This window comes from Vombatus ursinus, unplaced genomic scaffold, assembly GCF_900497805.2.
Source record: "Vombatus ursinus unplaced genomic scaffold, bare-nosed wombat genome assembly UNPS02004437.1, whole genome shotgun sequence".
NCBI classification, from domain to species: Eukaryota; Metazoa; Chordata; class Mammalia; order Diprotodontia; family Vombatidae; genus Vombatus; species Vombatus ursinus.
This window is the reverse complement of record NW_020944215.1, coordinates 800,950-814,774: the sequence shown is the minus strand read 5'-3', so window position 1 is coordinate 814,774 and position 13,825 is coordinate 800,950. Positions and strand designations below refer to the sequence as shown.

General features: G+C 44.2%; 1 protein-coding gene across 2 annotated transcripts in view; it reads left to right on the top strand.

Annotated features, from left to right (window-relative positions):
- Window positions 1-4,051: 4,051 nt before the first annotated feature.
- Window positions 4,052-13,825, top strand: part of LOC114023535 (inositol polyphosphate 5-phosphatase OCRL-1-like) — a 33,581-nt gene continuing 23,807 nt past the window's right edge. For both annotated transcript variants that reach the window (XM_027836234.1, XM_027836223.1), the window contains exons 1-4: window positions 4,052-4,162; window positions 4,258-4,439; window positions 6,358-6,469; window positions 12,673-12,782. In XM_027836234.1, the coding sequence (XP_027692035.1) occupies window positions 4,070-4,162; window positions 4,258-4,439; window positions 6,358-6,469; window positions 12,673-12,782 (497 nt within the window). In that variant the 5' untranslated portion in view covers window positions 4,052-4,069. The remainder of the gene's footprint in view (window positions 4,163-4,257; window positions 4,440-6,357; window positions 6,470-12,672; window positions 12,783-13,825) is intronic.

Below are 13,825 nucleotides of genomic sequence, written 5' to 3'. Positions count from 1 at the left end.
AGACCTTTCTACAGAGGCCATCAGGTTCAAGGCACCCCTGCAGAGGCCATCAGGTCCACGACCATTCTACAGAAGCCATTAGGTCCAAGGCCCCCCATACAGCGACCGTCAGGTCCAAAGTCCTCTTTCAGGGGCCATTAGGTCCAAGGTCCTCCAAGTTCAAGGCCTTTCTACAGAGGCCGTTAGGTGCAATTCCCCCCCTACAGAGGACATCAGGACCAAAGACCTCCTTCAGGGGCCAGTAGGTCCAAGGCCCTCCTACAGAGTCCATCATGTTCTAGGCATCCCTACAGAGGCCTTTAAGTCCAAGGTCCTCCAAGTTCAAGGACTTTCCATAGAGGACATTTGGTCTAGGGCTTCCCCACTGAGGCCATCAGGTCCAAAGTCCTTCAGGGGTCATTAGGTCCAAGACCCTCCTACAGAGGTCATCAGGTTCAAGGCATCCCTACAGAGGACATTAGGTCCAAGGCCTTTCTACAGAGGCCATCAGATTCAAGGCCCTTCTACAAAGACCACCAGGTCCATGGCCCTTCTATAGAGGCCATTCGGTCTCTGAGCCTGAACAAGAATCACCTCGAGAGAAGAGGAACTCACTACCTTCTGAGGCAGCCCATTCCACTTTTATCTTTTATAATTCTCTTTTTAAAAAAATTCTCTGTCAGAATTAGAATTTATCTTTATTTCTCTTCCTTTTTAAAATTTTTCCTGTCTTTAATTTGAAATTAAGTGCTGCTCTGTAGAGATTTACAGTTGTTTCATTCTCTTTCTAGAGTAGCAAGTTTTAACTTGGAACTTGGGTTTTCTTTAAAGTATTCTGATCGCCATATTTCAATATCATTGGTTTCCTTTGTAGTCTTGAGTATTTTATTGTATGCTTTTAAAAACTGTATTCTGAAAAGGAGATCCTAGGCTTCACCAGAGTGACTGCCAACAGGGTCCAGGACCCAAAAAAGGTTAAAAAGCCATCTACTGAAGGGCTTTAGTCTACGTTGCAGAATTGTTCCTTTCATTTGGCGCTTTTGTCTTCTCTTTCTTTTATCCCCTAGTATTTTCTCAGTGTATTAGGACCTCTTTTTTGTTGGCTCATTTCTCAGTTCTCTGCTGGTTTCTCACCAAATGTTCCTTGTGAGAATTTCTTCGCTTTGCCTTCTTTTTTGTCCTGGTGATTTTCTTTTGGTAACTTTCTTGCTTTTCTTGAGATAATCCAGTGACACTACCACTGACCCAGTCGTCTGGCTAGAAGTCCATACTCCACTTTGGGACAGCTTGGATGTTAAGGAATTTTTTTTTCTCAATATTGAACAAAAATGTCTCTCTCTGAAACTTCTCGCCATAGTGCCTCCTTTTGCACTGTGCAGCCAAGCAGAATTATTCTAATCAGATATCACATGACAGCAATTTAAATACTTGAAAATGGCTTTCATGGGCCTTCTGTCCCTCCCACTCCTACGTCTTATCTTCTCCCAACTAATTGTCCTCATTTCTTTCAACCAGGCCTCATGGGACTTGAGCTCAAAGCCCTTTAGCACCCTGGTTGCCCTTCTCTAGCTTCTCAATATGCGTGCTAAAATGTAGCCCCCAGAACTGAATGCTATGTTCTTTATTCGGTGTAACTAAGGCAGAGTGTTGCTAAGGTGCCTTCTGATGCTAAAATCCTGCAAACCAGTGAGGTATAGGGGGAAAGAGCATTGCATTAGGGGTCAGAAGACCACAGCTTTGCCACTTACTACCAGTTTATCCTTAACCAAGTCACTTCCCCTCTCTGGGCCTTAGTTTCTCCATCTGTAAAATGAGAAGTTGCAACTAGATGATCTCTAAGGGCTCTTTCAATTGTTCCTACGTCCCCAAGAAGAGCAGTGAGCAATATCCTTTGGCAAGGTGTGGTAGCTTGTTGAACTTTAGAAGACCTATATACCAAAGGTTGCTTGCTAAGTAAAGCAGTAATTTTACTTAGCAGTCTTTCATCTTGGCGACTGTGAAAGAGTCTAGTCTGTCTTTAGAAATGTTTCTACTGGGGCAGCTAGGTGGCACAGTGGATAGAGCACCAGCCCTAAAGTCAGGAGGACCTGAGTTCAAATGCAGCCTCAGACCAAACACTTGACCCTTACTAGCTGTGTGACCCTGGGCAAGTCACTTAACCCCAATTGCCTAAGAAAGGGGGAAAAAAATAGAAATGTTTCTACTTCTTTTGAAGGCTTCCATTGGGTATCAGCTTCCTGAAGGTGTTGGCGCATTTTATTCTCATATGTTTTCCTTCTTTCTGACCTGTCCCTGGGCTCTCCGAATTTCAGCCACATCTGTAGTTCTGTGCCTGAAATTAAGTGATTAAAGTAATATTCTTTGTTATATGGGGTGGCTGTCTGTGAAAAAGGGAGGGAGGAGTACCTTGGGCAATGTAAAAACAATAATAAATTTAATAAATAAATAACAAAATAATTATGCAATGATAAAATAATGTAATAAATAATAAATTTAATGGTGAATAAATTAAATTTAAAGAAATAAAATGCATTTTTTAAAAATAAAATAAAATAACTAAAGTAAAAAGGATTGGGGCACTTCATGGCTGGAATGGTTTTTGGGGAAAAGAACTGAAAATGGTACAGTAAAAAAGAAACATTTGGCCAGGACAAGATCAGACTCTTTTTGGCATTCTTTTGCACTAGCTAAATTTCCATCTAATCCTTTAAGTTTTTGTTCTCTCATCTGTGAGGCTGGTTCCCCCACTGATGCTGATCATTGCCCCTCTTCACTGTATTGGATGCTCTTCACGGGCTGCTGCGTGCCCCCCCTCAAAAAAAAAAAAAAAACTAAAACCTTTGTTCCTAGAAAGGAGACAGTGCATTTGAGCTTCTGTGCTTGACAGCTCTCCAGCTTGGTGCAGGCTTTGCCCCGGCTCACGGTCCTTTGGGATAGCTTTTTCAGAAGCCCAGGGTCACTTGAGAAAAGAAATGTTCTGCTTGCTCCATGTATGTACATTCTCATTTTCCAATGGACTCTTTTTTAATTAATTTATTTTGATTTATCAACAATCATTTCCATATGCTTTTGAGTTTAAAATTTTTCTCCCCTTCCCCAAGACAGCGCACAATCTGATATAGGCTCTACATATACATTCCTATTAAACGTATTTTCACATTAGTGATGTTGTAAGGCAGAATTAGAACCAATAGGAGGAACCACCAGAAAGAGGAAACAAAACAAAACAGAAGAAAAAAAACTAGCAAATAGTATGCTTCGATCTGCATTCAAACTCCATAGTTCTTTCTTTGGATGTGGATAGCATTTTCCATCACAGGGCCTTTGGAGATGTTTTAGATCCTTGAGTTGCTGGGAAGGGTTAAGTTTATCAATATTAGTCATCGCACAACGTGGCTGCAATGGACTCTTTTTAAAAGAATAAAAAGTTTCTAGGATTCAGGTTTAGGAATCAGTTCCTTGGTAAAATTGACCATGAGATGTTATAGATATTGGAAAGAGGCAGTATGGTGTCATAATTTTTAAGTTTTAGTGTGGGCACTTATTAGTTGGCTGTTTATTAGTTATCCAGGACAAGTGGTTTTAACTCCTGACCTTTAGTTTCCTCATCTGTAAAATGGAGATAAATATAGAAAACCAGCCTTGGAGTCAGAAACATTTGGCTCTCCTCATCCGTAAATGCAGGGGTTAGCTCTCAGGCGGGCCTGCTGTAAGGTCAGCTCTAAATCTCATGATCTTAGTATAAGGCCTGCCTCTAACATACTATAAAGTTAAGTGACCTCAGACAAGTGACTTTACTGCTCAGTTCCCAAGACAACTCTCCAAGACCAGAAGTTTGAGATGGGTTTCTGATCTGCATTGGTGAAGGGTATTTCCTTACTGGGGCCTTCCTGACACTGATGAAATCCTAGGGCTGACCAGTGAAAACATATGTATGCCTTACTTTGCAGAGTTGGTGAGAAGAGAGTGCTTTGTAGACTTTAAAGTGCTCTACATTATTACAAGTAATCTTAATGATGACTATTTCTGCTAACCTTTTAAATACTCCCTTCTACTCATCTCTTAGGTTCAGTTAGTCCGCCTGGTTGGAATGATGCTACTTATATTTGCCAAAAAGGACCAATGTAAATACCTCCATGATGTTGTAACAGAAACTGTGGGCACGGGACTCATGGGAAAAATGGTAAGTTGTTTTAGGTTGGAAATGAACTATTTATCTGAAATGCCCTGGCTCTCTTGGTTTTTGTGATAATTGTGAATAATTGCTCTTCCCACCAGGGTAACAAAGGGGCTGTTGCTGTGAGGTTTTTGTTCCACAATACTACATTTTGCATTGTCAATTCCCATTTGGCTGCTCACGTGGAAGACTTCGAACGTCGAAATCAGGATTATAAAGACATCTGTTCCCGAATGACTTTCTTGGTCCCAAATCAGGGTCATCTAAACATCATGAAGCATGAGTGAGTATCTAGCTCTTCTTTAGCCTCCTAGGAGCATGATGGGATCAATTGGAAAGCTTGCTGTAAAGGATGAGGTGATATCATTTGACAAGATGGATCAGAAGGAGAGGGGAGTACCGTCTCCTAGGATCATAGGCTTAGATCTGGGAAGGACCTTAGAGGTCATAGAATCATAGATCTAGAGCTGAAAGGGCCAGGATTTGAACGCAGAGCCCCTGACTCCATTCCCAGCACTCTACAGAGCTTCGGGATTGTTGCAAGGGAGCAGGTGTTTATTATTCATGGGACCTCAGAAAGGGATGCAGAAGAGGTCTGTTGGCAGGCATCATTGGGAGATTTTGTTCCAGAAATGGAGAGACTGAGTGAAATCTTAGGGGTGGGGATTTGAAAGGGATAGAAATCAATCATTTTGAAAGTAAATATGGGGGGCAGCTAGGTGGCACAGTGAATAGAGCACCAGCCCTGAAGTCAGGAGGACCTGAGTTCAAATCCAGCCTCAGACCAAACACTTGACACTTAATAGCTGTGTGACCCTGGGCAAGTCACTTAACTCTAATTGCCTTTAAAAAAAGAAAGAAAGAAAGTAAATAGGGAGGATTTTTAAGATGTCGGGTAGGGAGTGAAGGGGAAGGGAATGTGAATGGTTAGTATAGCTCAGGGCTTAATATATAGGTGAAGGTTAGTAATAGAAGTCAGCTGGGAGTGGATTGTCAGTGGCAGAACAATTAGGAGATGAAAGGTTGTGTGTGACTGAAATGTAATTAGGGGATATGAAGTGAGTTGAGTAGCCCATTGAGCCATCAGATGAACCAGGATACAGAGATCTGGGAATATCAGGATCAACATCAGATGAAGAGATTGGGAGAATGGTAGGTAAGAATAATGATTATATTTGCTCATATACACACTGGGCCAATGATGGGAATTCAGACTGAATTCCAAATTGGTAAAGACCAAAGCCTCACAATTTAGAGTCCTTTGATTTTTTTTCTGGATTTTCTCCATTTGAAGACACAGTTTAAATCAGCAAAATACCCCTTCATACTGTGTGACCGTAGGCAAATTACTTGGGCTCTCTGGGCCTCAGCTCTAAAATAAAGACTAAATGATCACAAAGGTCCCTTCCACCTTAGAGGTTATCCTAAATAACCACTTGGAGGTGGAACTTGAGGCAGAGAATAGATGAGAGAATGCCCTTTGAAGTGTGCCTCTATCACATTCATGTGCAGACACTTTCAGGAGCCCCATGGGGTTCCCATCACAGCAGCACATTTGGGGACCTATTGTGAAGGGCAGAAGCCACATAGAATGGCAGACTACTATCTCCCATGCCAAGAGTGGGACACCCAGGCACAATATGGCAATGCAAAGTCACAGCCCTCGAGCTATATTGGGCCTTGGAAATAGGAGCCCCCACCTCTGGAGAGCCCTGACACTGCTCATCCTGCTGCAGGGAAAACGCTTGTAGCAGACTTCCAGTTTCCTTTGCTGAGGGCCTGGCAAAAGTCTGAAATGGTCCCAGAAATACATTTTGCTTTTAGTCTTCTAACTCCTCCTTGGCTTCTGAATCTCTTGCACGTCTCCTGGATTCTTTGCCCCACCAGATTCAAGCAGGGGGACAGGGGGGTGGTGGTGTATGGGAGTGGAACTAGGGATGGCAGGGAGGGTCCTGCTTTCCCAGTAATTTTGTAGCTCTTTGTCTTTGTGGGGTGTGGATTTTTGCCCTCTGTGGGAATTTGCAAGGCAGGCCTCTCTAGCTTGGGCCTGAAGATGCTAGATGAATTACGTAGTATCAGCAGCCTCCCCTCCTTCCATTATGTGCCCTTAGGGAGCTGTTTTGGCCAAGGAGTACTCAGCCTTCTGCTTGAGCTTGGCTGTTCATTCTTGGTTTCGCTCTCATGTTTGTCTTTCCCCTCAGTGTTGTCATCTGGTTGGGAGATTTGAACTACAGACTCTGCATGCCTGATGCCAGTGAAGTAAAAACACTTATTAATAGGAATGAACTTCAGAAGCTCCTGAAGCTGGACCAGGTGAGTAAATGGCCCCCATTACCATTCCATAGCCATTCTCTGAGGTCAGGTTTAGGATGGTGGAAGAGAAGAGAGTGACTAATGAGGAGAAGGCCTGGTGGCTTTCCAAGCTGGGGAAGCGAGTGGAGGGCCTGTTCTGGGAGCCCTGGACTTGGGAAGAGTATGTGTAATCGTTGTGAAAACAGCTGCGTGTCCAGTCATATGGATTGTGGCCCCACCCCCAGCTCGATGCTCCCACATCGGATGCTGGGGAATGCATTGCATTAAGGATTAGATAACATCTCTCATCTCAAGGAGTTTCTGTTCTAGTAGGGCAGCCAAAATAGACGCACAGTACAGTAGAATTTAGACAAGTGATGGGCTAGAGGACCAGGAGGGCTAATTGGGAAGAGCTTCTAGAAGAGGAAGGCCTTGAGCCCGGATTTAAAGGAGAGAGAGAGGTGTGGTTGAACTGTGGGAGGAGGCAAGACTGTTCCATGATGATTTAGCAGGCTGAGGGAAGAGCCAAATGTGCTGACTGGTGGGGAGTACAGAAGAAGAGTTTGCCTAGGCCCAGATGATGGAGGCTGATCTGCTATGGGAAATGAGAGCAAGCCAGTAAAGAGTGGGAGCACTGGAGAGACGTGAAGACTTCGAAATTGATTTTGAAATTTTTCTATAGATCTCAGTTTTGAGGAAGTTTGACATTTATTCTTTTTTTCAGTGGCAACAAATTTGTCTTTGAGTTCCAAATGTGACCTGAGGATTTCTCAGTGAGATAATCTTTGTAAAAAGTGCTTAGCTCAGTGCCTAGCACATAGGAGATACGATATAAATACGATCTCAGTGCTTATTTAACCCCTTTTCCCTTAGAAGGCACACAGTTGGAATTTTCCAGTGTGATTTTGTGAGAAGAGATAAGCCTAGGAGTCGGGATACCTGGCTTCAGAGCCGAGCTTGGCCCTAGCTTGTTGGGAAGCTTTGAGCATGTCACTTAATTTGATTCAGCAAACGTTTATTAAGGGCTCGATGTGTGCTAGGTGCCAGGGATCCCAAAACAAAAACCAGTCCCTGTCCTCAAGGCACTTCCATTTTACGGGGGGAGTTGCCATGTAAGCAGATAGCTCTGTCTTATCAGAGGTGAACTAAGGGTTCTAAGAGTTAAGGAACCAGTCCATTCCAGGCATGGGGGATAGACTGTGCAGAGACAGAGAGGCAAGAGATGAAACACCAAGTTTAGGGAAAAGTAAGCAAGCTAGTTTGACTGAAAGCTGGAATATGTAGGAAATAGGTCTGGAAAGGGAGCCTGGAGCCACATTGTGAAGGGCCACATGAGGAATGAATGTTAATATGAGGAGTTTGTATTTTATCCTAGAGAAATAGTGAGCCATTGAAGTTTCCTGTGCATGGGTGTAACATAGTGAAACCTTTGCTTTAGGAAAATTAATTTGACAGCTGTGTAGAGGATGGCCTGGAGCAGGTGTGGCCAGGGCGGGGGGGGGGGGGGGGGGGGGGGGGGGGGGGGGGGGGGGCAGGACCTGAGGCAGAGAGAACAGCTAGGATGCTGTTGTAATAGTCCAGAAGTGATAAGAACCCCGAATTAAGGTGGTGGCTGTGAGCATAGAATTGAAAAGATTTGGCAGCTGATTTGATAAGAAGGTAAGGGACAGAAAAAAGTCAAGGACTATGCTGAAGCCGTAAACCTGGTGACTGAGAGAATGGTAGCGCCTTCAACAGAAATGGGGATGTTTGGAGAAGGGATGGGTTCAAGGGGCGAAAATCATGACATGTCCATTTTGGACATGTTGCTTTTGAGGTGCCACTGATGTGACACCCAAGGGAGATGTCCAGCTGGCAGTTGGTGACATAGGAATAGAGTCCAGGGGAAAGATTAGGACTGGAACTGTCAGTTTGAGAGTAGTCAGCATAGTCGGTGAGATTTCTGAGAGAGAGGGAAGACTCCGAATGAAGCCTTGAGGGACCAGAAGATTAGGAGGAGAACCAAGAAAGAACAATGTCACCGAAATTTGGGGAGGGTAATCAGTAGTGTCAAATGCTCCAGAAAGGTCAAGAAAGCAAGTGATGAGGGAGGAGAGGCCACTAAAAGTGATGATGTTAGAAGCCAGGTAGCAAGGTGTTGGAAAATGAGGCAGTGCAGGCAACTGTTTCTAGAATTTGGGCTTTGAAAGGGAGGGGAGATAGATGGGATGATAGCTTGAGGAGGGATAGAGAGGTCAAATGAAGTTTTTGAAGCATGGGGAGAGATCCTGGCAGGCTTGAAGATAATAGGGCAGGAGCTGGCTCATAAGGAAAAATTGAAAATGAGGAAGAGGAGATGATTGGTGGGGGCAAGTCCTAGATGAGTAGGGGGAAAGGATCAAAGGTACAAGTAGAAGCCGTGGACTTGGCGAGCAGAAGGGCTGCCTCTTCCTTAGCCATGGGAAGAAGGGAGGAGAGAACGGGGGACAGTTTAGAGGGGTTTTGAGGTATATGAAGAAGATGGAACTTATGACAGATGGGCTCTGTTTTTGTTTTTGTTTTTATTCAGTAAATTGGAGTTTAGGTCTTTTGCTGGAGTGCAGTGGTGTTAAAAGGCTTGAGGAGAGAAGAGAAGGTTTGGAACAGCCACTGTGGGGCTAGGTCAATGAGGGAAGAATAAACAGATTGAAGGGGCAGCAGTGAGAGCACAGTTGATGTTGTTAGAGTATCATGTCAGTTGTGTCCAACTCTCCGTGACCCCATTTGCAGTTTTCTTGGCAGTGATACTAGGGTGGTTTGCCGTTTTCTTCTCCAGCTCATTTTATAGCTGAGGAAATTGAGGTAAACAGGGTTAAGTGACTTGCCTAGGGTCATGCCAGCTAGTAAGTGTCTGAGGCCAGATTTAAACTCAGTTCTTCCTGACTGCAGGCCCGGTGCTTCATCTACTGCAGCATCACAACCTAAATTTGTAGTGTATCAGAATTTTACAGAATAGAAAACTGAGGCCCAGAGAGGGGTAATGATTTTTCTCAAGGTCAAACAGCTCAGTGGAGAAGTAGGATTTGATCCCTAGGTCTCTGACTGAAAACTGCTGCTCCTTCTCTACCACACCACACCATGCTGCTTCCCAGGGGACCTAAACAACATTTCTGAGGTCCAGGTTAGGAGAACATTCATACCACTGTGAAATGTATCTCCTTTTAACACTGCTGGCAGGGGGCCGTTACGTGGCTCAGTGGATAGAGCTCCAGCATTGGAGTCAGGAGGACCTGAGTTCAAATCTGGCCAGAGAAACTTGACACTTACTAGCTGTGTGACCCTGGGCAAGTCACTTAACCCTGATTGCCTCACCAAAAAAACAAAAAAACAAAAACACTTCTGGCACATCTATTCCTCAGTCCTTAATTCTGAAATTGATTCCTTGACTGGGAGCCCCATTTGTATTTGAGCGAATTACTTCTGATCCTGAATAGGAGTGGAGAAGGTGAATGGGGTGCTGGTAATCAGGCTTGAGGTTTAGGGAAGTGTGAGCAGCATTCGTACACAGGGCTAAGGTATTGAAGGGCAGAAGACAGGGTAGAACTGAATCGGTTATCAACAGAATTGAGACTTCAAAGGAAGGAAAGTCAGGCCAGAGTTGTGCCTAGAAATTGATGAGGAATGTAAGCTCATTATGAGTAGGGATTATTTCATTCTTTGTATTTTTATCCCTGGAGCTCAGAAAGTCACCAAGAGTTTATTAAGCACCTACTATGTGCCGGGCACTATGCTAAGCACTGGGGCTACAAAGAAAAGCAGAAACAGTCCCTTTTGTCAGGGAGTTCACATTCTAATGGGGAGACAGTGCAAATGCCTGTGTCCAAACAAGCTCCATGGAAGATAAATTGGGGATAATCAACAGCAGGGAAGGCACAGTTAAGGGGGGTGGGGCAAAGCTTCCTGTAGAAGGTGAGATTTTGGCTGAGAGCTGAAGGAAGCCAGGAAAGGCAGGAAGTAGAGACAAGGGAGGGAGAGTATTTCAGGCATGGGAGACAGCCGGTGAAAAGGTATGGAGTTAGAAGATGGACTATCTTGTTGGAGGAAAAGCAAAGGAGACCACTGTCACTGCATCATAGAATATGCAGAGGGAGTGGGGTATAAGAAGGCTGCAGAAGTAGGAAGAGGTCAAGTTATAAAGGGATTGAAAAGGCAGAGGATTTTATTTGAAGGTGATAGGGAGCCACTGGGGTTTATTAAGTAGGAGGGTGACATGGTCAGACCCGTGCTTTAGGAAGATCACTTTTGGCAGCTAAGTGGAGGATGGTCCAGACTAGGGAGGGATACTAACTGGAAAGTGATGGGAATAGTCCAGGAGCCAGGTGATGAGGGCCTGCCCTAAGGGTGGTAGTAGTGTCGGAGGAGAGAAGGAGGGGTGGAGTGGAGGTACAGGACTTGGGAAGGTAGGACTTGGCACCAGATTGGATGCGAAAGATCCAAGAAGATATGAGAGTCAAAGATGGCACCTTGGGGCAGCTAGGTGGTGCAGTGGATAGAGCCCCAGCTTTGTAGTCAGGAGGACCGGAGTTCAAATCTGGCCTCAGACACTTGATACTTACTAGCTGTGTGACCCTGGGCGAGTCACTTAACCCCAATTGCCTCACCAAAAAGAAAAAAAAAGGTGGCATCTAGGTCAACTTGAGTGATTTGGAAGATCAAAGTTGAGAAGAGGGGGAGGATTTGGGGAAAAAGATAATGAGTTCAGTTTTAGACATGTTGAGTTTACTTATGGGACATCCAGTGTGAGATGGCCAATAGGCAATTGGAGGCGAAAGACTGGAAGTCAGGAAAGAGGTTAGGGCCATATAAATAGATCTGAATCATTTGCATAGAGATGATAATTGAATCCATGGGAACTGATGAGACACTGAGTAAGAAGGTTTAGAGGGAGAATGTAAACGGACTGAGGACAGACCTTTGGGATACCCACAAGCTGAAGATCCAATAAAGGAGACTGAGGAGGAGTAGTCAGACAGGTAAGAGGAGAACTAGGAAAAAGCAGTGTCTCGAAAACCTAGAGAAAAGAGAGTGGTCGGCATTGTCAGAGCCAGGCAGAGAGGTCAAGAAGCATGAGGACTGAAAAAAGACCCCTTTGATTGGGCAATTAAAAGGTCATCAGTGACTTTGGAGAAGGCAGTTTCAGTTGAATGATAAGATAAGAAGGCAGACCACAGAAAGTTTAGAAGAGGATGAGGGAAGAGGAAGCAGAGGCACGAATTGTAAGATGGAGGATGCTAGCTAGTAGCGATGGACAGATGGCTAGTGAGGGGAGACATGGGCATGTTTGTCGGCAGGAGGGAAGTGGCTAGTAAGCCGGGGAGATTGGAGGTAGGTGAGAGAGTGGGGATGATAAGGGGTGAAGGAGGAGAAGTTGGGGGGAAGACTTCTGAGAGACATGAGATGAGGAGGGGAGAAGAGGGAGCCGTCAGTGAATGGCATCACATTTTTTCACTAACGTAGGAGAGGGAGTTCTCAGCTTAGAGGCACATAGTAAAATCTTAAAAAATACATGGCGATTGATTGAACAGATATGAGGGTTGGAGAGAAAGCTATAAAAGTGAGGGAATTGGGCTAGATTAAGTCCCTTACTTAATCTAGTAAGTTTTTAACATTCTCTAGTATCTAGTAATCTAGTAATTCTCTAGTAATCCAGTAAGTTTAAAACATTCTCTGATTCTCTGAATCCCTGTCCTTAAAAGTACATGCATAGACTTCCCTTGTCAACTTCTACCTTCACGTTTGTGTTACGGTTATTTCTAGGACTGATTATCCATGTCCTCCCCCTTTCTTTTCTTTCTCTCTTCTGCTGCTTAGTTCATCTTTTAGTCATTTTGCTCTCCTAAGAAAAGAGAGTAAAGTTCAAACTAATCAATTTTGCTACTTGGATATCACCATAGTAAAAATAATTGATTGAGGGGGAGCTTGAAATTCAGCCTCGTCCTTAGAGGTAAAAATGATTGGTGGAAGCCAGAGGTTTAATTTTTCCATTTTATCCTTGACCCCCATTAGCTCAGAAAGATGGCTGGATGCTACTAATGAGCCTCTTGCCTGGAATGAGATGGGAGCTGTTGATTCGAAAGATGGAAAACTAATTGTCTCTGTTTCAGAGAGCTTTGGGGCCTGTGGAAATGGGTACTTAAAAACTAGGAGAGGGTAGTGATTAACTTGGTGATAGTGTATACTAAGATAATGCTTCTTTCCATCTCTAGCTAAATATTCAACGTTCTCACAAGAAAGCATTTGCTGACTTTACAGAAGGCGAAATTCAGTTTATGCCCACCTACAAGTTTGACCCGAAAACAGACAGATGGGATTCCAGGTAAAGCAGGAGCCACCTCCTGGAATAATGATGACATACGCCTTTAAAATATGCTAAATACCTCCCTAGAGTGCCAGTGGTGAAAAGAATATATGTATAAAAAAAAATTAAAAAAAAAAAGAAAAGGGGGATAGGTAGGTAGTGCAGTGGATAGAGCACTGGCCCTGGAGTCAGGAGGTCCTGAGTTCAAATCTGGCCTCAGACACTTGACACATACTAGCTGTGTGACTTTGGGCAAGTCATTTACCCCCAATTGCCTTGCTCAAAAAAAAAAATTATAATATCCGAGCAGTTTTTGTTGGGGCATAATTGGGTTTTTAAGGCCTGGTGTTAAATAATAGATGTCCTCAAGGGCAGAAGTGAGGAAGAAACCATTATTCCTGTTGGTGACATTGGGAAAGCTGAATCCATTCCTCCAGTCCTGCTTAGTCCCTACTCGTATTTAAATACCACCAAAGATGTGCTTAGAATTGTTGCCTTCTTATTCATCTGCTACCACCAACAGCAGTCCTGCTGCCCTTCTGGATTTTTCTCAAACTGCTTCTCTGATAGAGAATCCCTGTTCTGAGGGTTGGGGTGGGTATCAGAGTGGGGAAGGAATGATAGCTGTGAGGATCCCAGAAGAGTGAAGGGGAGAGGCATTCAGGTGATCAAAGAGCAATGGAAGCCTTCCTTAGGAGGCTCCCATTTTTTAATCCCTCAAGAATTGAACCTCTAGGGCAGGTTCCTGCCACCTGTCTTCTTCCTTCTAAGCCTTTGTTGTTCACCATTTCCTGTCTGGCTGACCCCAGAATCCTCAGGTAGAAGTGATGGGGTGGGCACCTAGGCGTGCTTGGCTTTTTAAAGTAGAGATTGGTGTGATGATTCTGCCACTAGTATTGAGCTGCACAGACGCAAACCCCTGACGTGCTTTCAACAGATCTTGTCTTTGCACTTTGTTGTTTCTGTACACATGGTCTGTAGCCACCTTTAGCATCCTGGGCAAAGGTTTCCCTCTACTCTCAGTAGATGGATGAACTGCATCTCTTTTTCTTCCCTGGCCC